General features: G+C 37.5%; 1 protein-coding gene across 1 annotated transcript in view; it reads right to left on the bottom strand.

Moving 5' to 3' along the window:
* Positions 1–14,366, bottom strand: part of cep135 (centrosomal protein 135) — a 37,078-nt gene extending 22,712 nt beyond the window's left edge. Inside the window, exons 1-11 of the mRNA XM_079831030.1 lie at positions 14,090–14,366; positions 13,536–13,677; positions 8,983–9,173; positions 8,715–8,882; positions 8,495–8,639; positions 6,229–6,313; positions 5,166–5,294; positions 4,669–4,884; positions 1,399–1,464; positions 759–909; positions 429–661 (exon numbers count right to left, since the gene is read on the bottom strand). Coding sequence (XP_079687156.1) covers positions 429–661; positions 759–909; positions 1,399–1,464; positions 4,669–4,884; positions 5,166–5,294; positions 6,229–6,313; positions 8,495–8,639; positions 8,715–8,882; positions 8,983–9,173; positions 13,536–13,654 — 1,503 coding nt within the window. The 5' untranslated portion in view covers positions 13,655–13,677; positions 14,090–14,366. The remainder of the gene's footprint in view (positions 1–428; positions 662–758; positions 910–1,398; positions 1,465–4,668; positions 4,885–5,165; positions 5,295–6,228; positions 6,314–8,494; positions 8,640–8,714; positions 8,883–8,982; positions 9,174–13,535; positions 13,678–14,089) is intronic.
* Between the last annotated feature and the right edge of the window lie 568 nt (positions 14,367–14,934).

Genomic DNA, 14,934 nt, shown 5'->3' with positions numbered 1-14,934 from the left:
AGCAAGTGTCAAGTGAGTTTCATTCATAATGTTTACTTCATGTAATATGACAGTTCATACTGGAGTGAAGTCGTTCTCATCATGTGATTGGGGGAAACATTTCTGAGGGCGTGGTGAGCTCATGCCAGGGGCGCGGATAGTGAGCCGTTGGAGGTACCATCCTACGTCACGATGTACCACAACGTCCAATAGGAAAATTCAACTGCAGTAGCCACCGTTCAACCTTAAGAGGGCAGCACTTTGGCGGTTTTACACCATATTTTATAGAATTAAAACACTTTATACTCAAATGTCAAAACATTTACTCGAATCAATGAACAGCATTAATAAAGCCCCATTATTACAGATCATTAACTAAAAAAAGTTGGTTTAGGGTTTAGTTACCCTTTAAACCACGTATCATTGTAATCCCAGCTGTCAGATCCCACCTTTTCATGCCAGCTTCCTCTTCCTCTGGGGCTCCTCCCCCTGCCTGGACTAGGGGTGGGGCTTTTGTCTGTCCTGCCCCTAACCAGACGGTACCGCTCCACCTCCTGTTTGTAATAATTCCTTTCCTCCTCTAAACTTTTCACGAAGGCATCTAGACGGGACGGAGAGTGATCCTTGCCACACATCCCATGCCTTGCATGCATTTGCTCTAATTCTAGAATCATCTCCTTATCTGAAACAAATACAGCACTAAAATTAAACAGGTGAATGACAAACCATATATCACTTTACCTGCAATCTAACACATAAAGAGGGGTGTTGCATCTCACCAGCCTGTGTCATTGCCTCTACTTTGTCCTGAAGTCTCCTTTTGTCTTCCTCTAGAAAGTTTATCAGTCCCTCCATCTTGTCATTCTGTTCTTGAAGATCAAGTAGTTGATCCCTCAGACGGTCTTTCACATGATCTCTATCTGCCATATCCTGCAACAAATCATTGCAAGCTTTAGACGTTTGACTAATAGAGTCTAATAGACCATAACACATTACCACTAAAGATGTGGTAACGCCTGTGTCTCTGAAACAAAATACAGATGTTATTTAGATGTCATCTTTTTATAACTTAATTTTCATTTTCAGACAAACATTGTGTGTGTGTGTGTGTGTAAAGATTATTCAACTGCAAAATTACTCAAATTGCACAAGGCCAGTAATAAAGAGTGTGATATCTAAAAGGCTAATAATCATGCACTCCAACAGAAAGACATTCCTTACAGTCAGAAAGAGACATTTTAAATGAATTTACACAAAGATGGTAAACAAAAACACACAAGCTCTATATCCAGTAGCTTTATTAAACCATCCATGTCATGTCAGGCCAGACAGAATAAATGTGCTGTTCTGAAGCAGATGGTTAATTTACCAGCTCATTTCACATGCTCTGCTGTGTGGACAGTGTACCCATGCACATACCCGCCTTAATTTAGAGATGACCTCCTCCAGGTCCACTAGCTCCCGCTGTTGACGCTGAATCTCTTTCTAGAGACAGAGATGGAGTCAGTATAAGTATCAATACATAAAGCTAAATATTTAACTATTCAAAATATTAAAATCCAAGAACTGAGACCAAATATTATGATCATTATTATTAATTATTGCGGTCAGTCGATTAAAAACATTGGTGTTTTTAATATTTTTATATTCTAATAATTTCACAGTTACTCTCCAAATTAATGTAGAAACAACTAAGACAGTTTGTTGTACTTTTTTAAAGGGGCTATATGCGTTTTTCTGAAATTTAAACTCGCGACTGACACCTGTGGCCAAAAAACAGAACTGCTCTTATTTTCTGCTCGCTCTCGCAGCAGTGGTGACGTCACATCCGCAGACAGCGTGGGAAAAAAACGACCCGCCAGAAAATAGGAAAAATAGGATACAGGCTTATAGGTGCACCCACTGTGAGCGGACAAGGTGTCAGTATGCTCATCAGGAGATGTTTGAGTCATAAATGGTAAAATAAAAAGGCTATTGTTACGTTTATTTTGGGGAAAAAGTTGCATATAGCCCCTTTAAGGTCAGTATTACTGATACTAATACAGCTGCTGATGTCTCGATGAAATAGATTTTTTTTTTTAACATTAAAGGGATAGTTCACCCAAAAATGAAAATTAGTCCATAATTTACTCACCCTCAAGTCATCCTAGGTGTATATGACATTCTTCTTTCAGATTAATAAAATCGGAGTTATATTACAAAAGTCCAGGCTAATCCAAGCTTTAGAACTGGATTCATAGTTGCCCATAAAAAGTGCATCTGCCCATCAAATAACGTGCTCCACGCGGCTCTGGGGTGTTAATAAAGGCGTTTGTGTAAGAAAAATATCCATATTTAAAACTTAATAAAGTAAACTTTCGACCGGCCGCCTTCCCTGTTCAATTTATGGAAAAATTGTTGAAAGTTCACCTGCCAATCGAAAGACTAACGCGACCAGGTCCGCTCGTCATGACGTCACGTACACATCTTGAGTTTTACTTTCAACATTCAACACTTTTCCATGGAAGGCGGTCGGCCGAAACTTTACTTTATAAAGTTTTAAATATGGATATTTTTCTTACACAAACATGTCGATTCGCTTCAGAAGGCCTTTATTAACACCCCAGAGCCGCGTGGAGCAGTTATATGACGGACAGATGCACTTTTTATGGACTTCAAAAACAGAGCAACTATGAATCCAGTTCTAAAGCTTGGATTAGCCTGGACTTTTGTAATATAACTTCGAAATTTTATTTGTCTGAAAGAAGAATGTCTTATACACCTAAGATGACTCGAGGTTGAGTAAATTGTGGGCTAATTTTCATTTTTGGGTGAACTATCCCTTTAAAGGTGGGGTAAGTGTTATTTCAAAACTGCTTTAGAAAAGTGTCTCGGGCCGAGTACCAAAATAAACTGATAGCCAATCTCAGCAGTAAGGGGCGTGTCTACTAATGACGGGGAGAAGAGAGCGCTCAGTGCACGTCATTATTCAAAATACACGACACAGGACGGACATTAGCCGAGCGACGACAGAAAGAGAGATGGCAGATAAAAAAACAAATGTGGAAGATGTCTGTGGAACAAAAGAAGGCTTATGATCAGGCAAGAAGTGGGACCCGTGTAAATATCGGATCAGCTTTCCAGCACTGGAGAGAACTCAAGGAGCGAAGGCAGAGGTTGCTTTATTTCTTCTCGATAGGCGAGTAACATTTGTTTTGTTTTGTTTTGTATATTAGAACTAATATACACTGGCTTTTGCTTGAACATGCTCATGTGTCTTGTTTGCTTGTTTGTCCATTTGCGATCGTATTATCGTTCACTTCAGCGATGAAAAAGACCCATTCATTTCCACACCGTATAAGCCTGGAGCGTCTAAACCTCCTCACTGTCTGTTTCAAGCTCCCAAAGTGTGTCCGAAAAGAAAGATGATATACTCCTAATATATTTTTGTTTCCTTTGGTTCCTCTTTTCATGATCGATATAACCCTCTAATCTTGTCAAATTTGTAATATGTCCGTTAGTTGGACTGTTGTGCTCGTGCTATCGAGTTGTTCATGAGAAATGAAGCCAGCGCAAGTTCTGCCAGGAAGACTCAATCGTTACTTCACTAATTACCTGCTCATCTATCCAATCATATCCTTTTCTGTAGCATAAAAGGTAGTAATTGCTCATGTCTGAGTTCGCAGATACTGTTGCTTCAGCAACACCATCCTCCGCACCACCACCAAGATGGGACCTTTCCTCCACCCGGACCTGTTTTGGAGCGTTAGACAATCGAAAGTGGCCCTCTTATGCCTAATTCTTTTCAGAAGAGTGATAACATTCTTTGTAACTTGTTTTAAAAAATGTATAAATAAAGAATAAATAAACTGGATAACCATTAATGCACCGTCAACTGCTAATTTCAAAGCAAACACTGCGCAACACGTCCTTGCATCACATAATCAAATTCAGTCAGCTAATAAAGCTTGATCATTTAATGCAATATAACATACCATTTAACACGAAGCATCAACCATATAGAAAACATTGACCTGTATTGGCAATCTGAAAGACTATAGGAAAAATGTTTGATAGATGCTATAGCCTACTTGGATAGGCTAAAACGAAATCCATAAAGCCTAAATCAGACTATTTGAGCTTAAAGTGATATAAATACTGTTCGGTTTATCGCACAAACCGATCGTTTCGTGTCTTAAGACATTAATGTGTCGTCACGAGCCGCATGGATTAATTTGAAGTTGTCTGTGCATGTTGAAGTTAAAAATCTCCATTTGTGTTCTACTGAAGAAACAAAGACACCTACACCTTGGATGGCCTGGGGGTAAGCAGATAAATGGCACTTTTTTATTTTTGGGTGAACTATCCCTTTAAAGCTACACAAGTTCTTCAGTCGAGAGCAGTGAGTGATTTTTTCTGTTCTCTTTGTTTTTTGATGAACATTAATGACAGCATTAGTGGCTGCTGTCACTTTAAGAGCTGCCGCAGATCACATGACGCAGACCTTACACGCGTCTCATTCTTTCACAAGTCTTTGTGTTCATTTAAGACGTTTTTTAACTAATTTAAGGCTGCTCTAACGAGGATATTCAACTAAATGGACATTATGGCATAATTGTGTGTGTGAAGAGAACTCGATTCTGGCACACGTCTTTCTGTGTGTCTCACTTCAATTTTTTTTTAATTATAATATTTGCTGTCTGAGATCACCTTGGCCTCTTGCAGCTCCATGTCAGCAGTCTCTAGAACCATCTCTTTGTCTTTCTCTAGCTGCTGGGCGAGCTGGTCTATTTGAGTGAGCTCCTGACACAACTCTTGATTTCGAGCGCTCAGGTCAGCCACCTCACTAGACACAGTCTTCTTCCTCTGCTGCAGTCCGTCCATCCTCTGCTCCAGGGATCTGTTGCTCTCCTGCAGATACTCTATCTGAAAGATGTAAATGAGAGATTCTTTGTACAATGGGAGTTTTTGCAACAGTAAAGAATTCAGCTTGCGCTTTAGAGATTGATAGCATTGGGGATTATAAAGGGAGGGCTCTTTTCTTGCTATCTGTTTATTTAGTTTTTCATGCTAAGTACAGTACAGTTTCTGGGATGGCAAGGGATGTCCCCCCCTTGGTTGAAATCACATTAGATTGGGTGGTCTCAGTCAGGTAAGTCGCCAAACAAGATAAAATAAATATAATTATATCAGATTATCCAGTTTACCTGCAGGTTCAAATGAGCAATAAGTTTTTCATTGCTGATGTTTTGAGCCTCCACAGAGATGACATCATTAGGTCGACCACCATCCAGAGCTCGATTCAGACGCTCAATCTCTTTATCTCGCTCTTCCACCTGTCCACAGAGCACAAGGACAATTTGTAAGGGTTAATGTTATGAATAGAGTAACACTAGCCGGATTTCCATTACAGATTTTTTCTAAATGTCAATAAACAACTATTGTAAAAAGTCATTCCAAAAATCATGGCAACGGATGTTAGTAGGCTAGCTTATATCGCAGCCACCCCACTAGCCAGTATTTTTAATCAAAAGAGACGTAGGCATGTTACGTTATCCAAGCATTAATGGCAAGGAAAGACCCTTATACTTTGGAGCGGCCACGTATGAGGTGTTTCTCCTTCCTTTCTGCTTGGAGGTCTTGATAAATTGTGGCATTTCTTTGTTGTTTAGAATCCAATATTCTCGCAATTTGTCTTTTATGAATTTAATAAAGAACTCTTCTGTCTCGTCTTTTATCCAAACATAACGCGCCATCTTTAAAGAGTGATCGACTTTCACCAGGTGACCTGTAAATGCGGAAAAAAACGTTTCCATTGCAATTTTGTGAAATATTCCTTTTTCGAATTGCCTGATAAAACACCTCATGAGATCATAACTTTTTTGCGATATATGGGAGTTTTTGCAAAATTGACATGTTTCCATTGGGCGCATTTTCAATTTGCGCAATTTGAAGGGTAATGGAAACGCAGCTACTGTTAATATATGATAAGTAAATAAAAGAGATCATATTGTTTTTAGTAATAACCTCTCATTAGTGCAAATTTATGTGGGCTCCTGAAGGATGTCTCAAATAAAAAGGATTCAAGAAGGACTCTCCAATTTCATTTTAACAACTATAATCACTCTTGTCATTCTCCCTAAAATTTCAAGTAGTGGCTTATGCGAAACCATTTGCTCCCTAAAATATTAAAACAGCACCCAATAATAAGTAATCAGACTATACACAGTAATTAAATTTGTGAGATGTAGTTGCGTGCACAGCACACACCTGTGTGTTGAGATGTTTGATTCCAGCCTGCGCTCTCTCCAGGTCAAGCTTGAGCTGTGCCACTTCCTTTTGGAGCTCCTGGATTCTAAACACAAAGATTCAATGTTTTTTTTATTATAAAAACTGTAAAAAAAAACAAAAAAAACAATGTTATTTATATTTATACATTTTATTAGTATATTCACTTTTAAATGTTTATTTCATGTTAATAACTGTCAAAATAAATGTGTTAACCCAAGTAATTAAAGGCACAATATGTAAGATTTTTGAATTAAAAAATCCAAAAACCACTAGAACAATTAAAAATATTTTGTTGACCTGTGTACTTACTAGTGTTGTCAAAAATATCGATATTTCGATATGTATCAATACTGAAATATCTGAAACGATACGATATTCCTTTTCTACAGTATCGATATCAGCTGCGCTTTCTTCTCCTCTCCGACCGACAGTGAGTTGACACGCACCCGCCTCCTCTCATTCAGTCCGGTTAACCTGCTGAACATGGCGAACGCGTGTTCTGCTGGATTTTTCCTCATGACTGCGTACGGTTAAGTGTTGGCGTGACCGGTCACAATTTTGCGCGGGGTTGCACATAACGTTAATTCTACTAATGTTAATTCCAGCAGATTTCGTGATCGCATCTGAAGCGCACACACATACCGTAATAAAGACGAGCATAAAGACGAGCTCTGACATACAAGTGCAAAAATGAGCTCCTTTTTCCAGCTTTTAATAGTCAAATACACTCAATGCCCCCAAGAAATGTCTCAATGTCCATCTTGGTAAGTATTAATGTAAACACAGTCGTATCTAGTTCAGGAAGAATGTGTTACAGGAATCCATGCGTGCGTCTGGTCTTAAAGGGACAGTTATTTATTATTCATACTACAAAACGACAAACGATCACTTACTTCTCTTGACTGATTAACTTGTGTAACTCTAATGGATTCCTCTGGATTTAATTTTTTACAATGAAGATTATCCAATGTTATTTTAAATTCGATTACTTTGTTTTTTTTATATATTCAGTGTCTTACCTGAATACTGTTAGACCTTCCTGAAAAAATAAAGCAGTCTATTTCATTTGTATCTTTATTCTACTGTATTTATTTGTGCTAGAATTTGTTTATTTGTTCTTATTTTATTACTGTTTACTCGTCTTTTTAAATTCAATTTGAATCAAGCTTCCTTGTGCTGTATGTAAGCTATTGCAACACAATTAGTTAGCAAATATTTGTGAGATAATTGTAATGGTATTTAAGCAACGTTTATAAATGAGAAAAAGCTTTATCATATAAAGTGATCTCTCAGAAGAATTTTTTTATTTCCTCAACTTTCAATAGACGGACAAAAAAAATTTTTTTTGACAGTTTATGCAGCGTTTTTTCCCTGTAGTATCGAATATCGATACTTTTTTAGGTATCATATCGAAGTTAGATATTCAAGTATCGTGACAACACTAGTACTTACATTAATAATCCAAATGTTTCCAATAATGTTTAAATCCAGAGAAATAAGCAATTTTAACCAGGACACTGACATGTCCGTGTGCCGCCTATCAATGACATCCTATCCGCGTTACCCTCGATTTCCTGATTTATTTTGTAGAAACCATGGAAACACCAAAAACGCTTTTCTTGATTTACGGCGAGTGCCACGTTTTACCGCCTAATATCGATCTCTCACTGCAGTGTGAACAAGTGTCTCATAGCACCGCCGAGTGAACGCTCAGAGTAGCATTATAACATCACTCTCACACACTCAGATGTGTGTGATATGATAAAGCAGCGCTGCGTTCCCCACACACACATGAGCAGAAGAAGAGGAAGTGCTCGTCTGACAGAATATAAGCTCCACTGCTCTCGAACCGTGTGTCCGCTCGTCTCTCATGAGCAATCGCTCCAGCGCCTCGTCCCGCTCCTGCTTCACACTACAGTAACACTCATAAATCTGTAATAAATTCGCTCATGAATATGATTTCTGCCGGAGTCCTGTCTGATTCTTTTCCACCGGCTGTATAGGTGAAGACAACAACTCCCATGATTCAAAGAAATCAAGGTGTCATCAAGCTACGCCTTTGTTTAGAATAAGCGCCCTCTAGTGGCGAAAATTACATATTGTGCCTTTAATTGTTGCTATTAATAACTGTATAATATAAATGTTTTTTCTTTACTTTCCTTAAAAAAAATAATTGTGTTAGCTACCAATGCATTAATGACAAAATTATTTTAGTTTCAAATTATTTTAGTTTTCTTCCCCACACCTGTCATCAGCCACCTGAAGAAGGTCAGCGATGTAGGGATCATCTGGCTGTGCCACAAATGGAGGGATGGGGCCACTGGAGGACGGGAGGAGTTCATCTATCTGCATCCGTTGCCGTCTAAATGGGATTGATCGGTTCTTCCCTCCTAATTAAATGACTCATTGTCCATAAAATGTTCTGATAGCTGCATAAACAGACAAAGGTGAATACCACAGCTAACCTGGTGTCTGAACAACAGCTTGCATGTTCTTCTCCTGGAGCTGTAAGATGCGCTCCGTCTTGGCTTTGCTGTCCTTCTCAAGGGACCGCACTTTGTGCACATACTGATTATTGAGGAATTTCAGATCTGAGGTTTCATGGTCCAGTTTCCTGATGTACGCCTTCAGCTCTGAAAAACGGAACAAGAGATTATTATAACCATTCCATGTGATTAAAAAAAGATCAAATCTGTTTGCAACAGGATTTGAGGCATTAAACCCAATCTGTACCCCTGCTGATCCGATCCTTCTCCTCTCTCAGTTTCAAAAGCCCGAGGTGCAGCTCGTTGTTTTCTCTGACTATCCGGGCATTTTCAGCTTTATACGGCTCCAGAAGAGCATCCACATTCCGACTCTCCTTTTCCGTTTTTCCTGCAGAAAGCTTAGCATTTCTGAGACTCTCAGTGGTGTGGACCAGGTCACTGAGATATAAATGAAAACAGATTGATCACGCTTATGTCAAATCATGTTTCACATTTTATATACATTTACAAAATGTATCATGTTTTATTTTTATGAACTAACTAAAACTAAGGGGCAGTGTTGGGGAAAGTTACTTTGAAAAGTAATGCATTACAATATTGCGTTACTCCCTTAAAAAGTAACTAATTGAGTTACTTAGTTACTTTTTAAGAAAAGTAATGCGTTACGTTACTTTTGCGTTACTTTTGCGTTACTTTTTCTCACCTGGGCTGGGCTTGCTTTTTAGTTTTGTTTTTTAATAGCAAAAAAAGTCCTTTTTTGTGCAAATGTAAAGACCTCTTCATACCAAAATTGAAATAATACGCCTCAGGCTGAGGTATAAATGTGCTGCCATTCTGGATAATGGAAGAATAGGACGCAGGAGAAAAACGTTTTACCAATAAAAACAAAAAATCTAGTAATTTTTGCTCATGGCTTAACTGAATCATCAAAGGTCAGCAGCAAGACATTAGTCAATAAAGGTAGATTAAATGCATAAAAATATTTGTTTTATTTAACATTTATATATTTGAGGTTTGAGTACTCTGATTTTGCATTTGACTGATTTTATTCATTTTGAGGAGTACAGAATCTTTATTGTGCAAGTGAGATGAGTAAATGCTCACATTTAGTCTAGAACTACAATAACCATCATGTTCACACACACGCCTCTCCACTTATTTTTTACAACATGGGGACAGGAGAGCTGTCAGTCAAATAAATGTGAAAAAGTAACTTGCGTTACATTTTTGAAAAAGTAACTCAGATATTTTGTTGTAAATTTGAACAGTAATGCGTTACTTTACTAGTTACTTGAAAAAGTAATATTATTACGTAACTCAAGTTACTTGTAATGCGTTACCCCCAACACTGCTAAGGGGTTAGTTCACCCAAAATGAAAATTCTGTCATTATTTACCATCATGTCGTTCCAAACCCGTAAGACGAAGATATTTTTGATGAAATCCGAGAGCTTTCTGACCCCACATACAGCAATTTAATCACCACTTTCAAGGCCCAGAAAGGTAGTAAGGTAAGGTAAGTAAGGTAAGGTGAACTTTATTATCCCACAAAGGGAAATGCATGTGGTCATTCATTACGCGCCCTTGTCACAACATATTCTCTAAAAAAAAAAAAACATACACACCTCAATCAAACCAATAAACATAAATATAACATTAAATAAACAGTTTTAAACGATAACAGGAATTGACAGTAACAATCAAACAGCACACATCTGACGTTAAAAAAATACTAATATTATCATATAATTTAAAAGTTTAATAGTTTGCGATGTACTTGATCATTATATAATCTTATCGCTGTAGGTACAAATGATTTATTGTACCTTTCTGTTCTAATTCTTTGTTGTAAAATTCTACCAGTTGACCTATTGCTTTTTCTAAATTTATGATAAAGAGGAAATTAGAGGAAATTAAAGACATCGTTAAAATAGTCCATGTGACTCCAGTGGTTCAACCTTAATGTTATGAAGCGACGAGAATACATTTTGTGCGTAAAAAACAAATAACGACTTTATTTAACAATTTCTCTGATGCTGTTGACATAATGTAAACAGTGCAGAGCTTCCAGAACGCCGGCTCACTATTGATCGACGCTGTTCACGTGAGCACAAAATTTAAACTGAAATTCGGTACCGGTAGCCAACGGTACCTTTTTTCTGTATTTTAGGGATGTTGACATCAATAACTGTAAAGAAAATGTAAGTCATTTATAGAAGTGTTATTGACATTATGCCAGAGCTGCCTTGGTCTGCCATTGTCTGTGATGTTTGTTTACTGTAATATTTACCAGTAAATAGTACTAGCTACTTAATTAATTGAATTCATAAAAACAACCATATTATTATTTGTTTCTTTTTAAAGAAGCTAAGATTTCCCACAAATGATGTGTTATGTACGTTGTTTTCTGGTAATCAAATGACATAAATTATTTATCTTTTAATTTAATTAAAAAAAATTGTCAAACAAAGCTGCACAACTGAGCTTTATACTGTTAAAATTAAAACATGGAAGAAATATTGTGATATATTACCTAAAAAATAAAGTTTTGATAATTTATTATTATTACATTAGTGTTAGTATTATTAATTGAGACGTATCTAAATTCTACTGTACAACAGTTATATATTTGTCAAGTTAAACCGAACTTTTATTTTGACGGGTTGCCGTGAATACATTTGAGTTTCTGTGTGTTTATGACGATAGTTTTTCTCAAATGAAACGGTAAAATGCTGATGAAGTGACTCTAAGAGCGCCTCTGAAGAGGACAGACATGCGTTTATGTCCCCATATGAGATGGAAACACGTGACCGTCACACGCAATTCTGTGTGTGTGTGTGTGTGTGTGTGTGTGTGAGGTAAATAAACTGTGGGTCAGCGCCATTCATTCACACAGACACGCAGGATTCGTGTTTAAATAGTCTTTTTGCTGTTTAATATTCACAGACACTAGTCTATATCACCAGATGCGTTCTCAGGTACCGAAATTTGGTACCGATTGATTTAATGTGAATCGGTCAGTGCCTTTAAAAGTACAGAGTTCGGTACCCAACCCTAATGCAGGAGCCGGCCAATCCGTGGCCAATAGTGAGCCGGCGTTCTGATGTAGAACCAGGAAGGTGTTAAAACATGAACAGCATAGGAGACTATGGAAGCCCGTTTCCGCCACTAAATAAAAAAAATAAAAAGAGTACTTTTTTTCTCACAATTGCGAGTTATAAAGTCAGAATTCTGAGATATAAACTCGCAATTGCTCACATCCGTTCTGTTTCTGTGCCAAAGCTTGCGCTTAAAATTCCCTCAAGAGCGCGTTTGCTCAGAGATATTAATGTCGTTCAGATAATAAGACAATCATTTCATCATTAGCAGCTAAAACTACAGCTAAAATACTCATTAATGTGTTCACAACTCATCATGTGTCCGGTCGCGGCAGATCACTGACTTTATAACTCGCAATTGCGAGTTTATATCTAAGAATTCTGACTTTATAACTCGCAATTGTGAGAAAAAATTACACTTTTTATTTAGTGGCGGGAACGGGGTTCCATAGGAGACCGACACAGAAGATAAGAAAAGTTATTTTTATTTGTTTTTAGCGCACATAAAGTACTCTCATCACTTCATAACATTAAAGTTGAACCACTGGAGTCACATGGTAGCCTGGATGCCAGCCGAATTTAGCCCCGCCCACAATTTTTTTTGCTCGGGCAATTCGGTCTGGACTTGCTCCATAGAGGAGTAATTATGCCCGAACAGAAACTGTTCGGACCAATGAAATTGTCAGGGCGGGCTTTAGACGATGATGGACAGATGATAAACAGTAACGTAATCAACCACGTCATCGAAGGCTCTTGGGTTGAATTTGCTCTTATCCTAAACGGAGAACTTGTTCGTATATGCATTCACCTTCACTATTTCTCTCAGAAACGATGATCGTGTTGGTAAGTACTCTGTGTATCCTTAAATAATTTTATTACTGGCAAAGATCATTTACACTCATCTTTTTCTTGTAACGTTACTTAATCCAGCGTGCGTGCAGACAGGGTTTCCAAGTGTTTTTGCAATGTCGCGCACAATTGCTACTCAAAACTATAGCCCAAAACAATAACTTTCCGGGGTGTTCTCCGGTTAAAAAATGGCGTTTGGTTGGCAAAATATGTTATTTTGGCAAGGTTGCCTGCTAAAATTCGCATTCCTGGGTTTATATAATCACATAATTGGAGTCGCTTCAACCCGCGGACATGGAGAAAAACACGGACTTGGCAACACAGTGCAGTTGAGTTCTGTTGACGTTTGACAACTAACGTTACGCGTCGCTCCGTTGCTCTGATTGGTTGTGGGTCTATCCAATTGAGGTCTTTCCTGGCTCGGTTGAAAAACGCCCCATAATCAAAGCTCAATGGAGCGGTACCAGACTCAAATTCTGACTAGAATTGAGTATGGCCACGCCAGGCTAGTCACATGGACTATTTTAACGATGTCTTTACTACCTTTCTGGGCCTTGAAAGTGGTAATAACGCTGCAGTCTAAATGGGGTCGGAAAGCTCTCGGATATCATTAAAAATATCTTAAGTTGTGTTCTGAAGATGAACGAAGGTCTTACGGGTTTGGAACGACATAAGGGTGAGGAATTAATGACAGAAATGTCATTTTTGTGTGAACTAACCCTAACATCTGTGTCATTGTTTACAATTTCTTGTGCCAGAGCTAGTGAAAATAATGGCAGGGTAAAAGTAAATAAAAATATGTATTGATGGATAGTTTAATATGAATAATACTGCATATAGTAGAGAGAATTCACCTGAAGAGCTTCTCAACCAATGGCAGACTCTCAATGGCCAATGGCTGTCTGTAGCCCAGCTGATCTAAACGCTTCCGCAGATTGACGAACTTCCGCTCTGCGCTGGTCGTCATGGTCATTCAACACAAATACACGATCCGCTCTGCATATACACAACGATTCACATGACAACTGATATTACAGAGAGACTGTATGACATATGAAAACAGTCAAAGCACCAGTTCATTTAATATCTTTATTTTAAAACGTAACACTTGAGCTATTGTTGAACATGATTTAGTAAGGATCAATAGGCAGTCAAATCTGTCAGATTAAATTAGTGGCTTTTTTTCAAGACAACAAACCACTCTGTGGCGGTTAGAATCTATATGATTCAAAAACAGACTTTATTTGTCGGTTGTGTTTCCAAACATTTTGAGCTACAATCACTTTTTTTGGGTGCATTGCGAACTGTCTAGCTCACTAAGCTTTAAAACGCGACCATAGAGTTACAATAATCAATTTAATGTGACCTAAAATAAATACAAAAATTCTTATTCACAAAACATACTTACGCCGACGTAAACTGTCAGTCTGTCTACAGAGAGCAGTTTGCTGTATTAGCTTCAGTCTTCATTCTGCAGCATATCTGGCTCATGGAAATAAAGCCTTTCTTCTCAATAAACGACGCAACAATTAACCCTCCAAAGTCTGCTTGCTGTTTGTTGTTTGGGCATTTCGCCTCAGCGCTTTCATTTTGTGAAACTGTTGGAGCTAATCAGTGTTTACTGCAGATTTCCTCCCCTCCCCACGGCGAACGGTCTTCCGGTGGCGGTAACACTGTTTGAAAATGGCGCCGATGAGAAGGGAAGACCCGACCATTCATCAAACTGGAGTTATTGAAACAGCGCCATCTTGTCGACGTTGAGTGGAAATGGAGATAAAGTGGTCAGTTCACACAAAAATGAAAACTGTCATCATTTACTCACCCTCAAGTTGTTCCAAACCTGTAAAAATGCATTTGATCTGCTGAACACAAAGGAAGATATTTGGAAGAATTTTTGTAACCAAACAGATTAATTATTATGCATATTTGAATACACACACAGTACATGCAGACATGATATTAAGTACATATATAATCTGCATTAAGCATACACTAAATATATATATATATATATATATATATATATATATATATATATATATATATATATATATATATATATATATATATATATATATATATATATATATATATATATAGTAATATTTGCATGTATACACTATATATATATTTATATTACATATAAATATACATATTTTATATATAAATATAACAAATTGTTCGTAAATATATAAATGCATGTGTGTATTTATAAATACATAATAATTATACACAGTATACACACATATATTA

Source organism: Gobio gobio (assembly GCF_949357685.1).
Source record: "Gobio gobio genome assembly, chromosome: 12".
In the NCBI taxonomy this organism is placed as follows: Eukaryota; Metazoa; Chordata; class Actinopteri; order Cypriniformes; family Gobionidae; genus Gobio; species Gobio gobio.
Note: the sequence above shows the minus strand (reverse complement) of the source record. Positions and strands in the feature narration are given on the sequence as shown.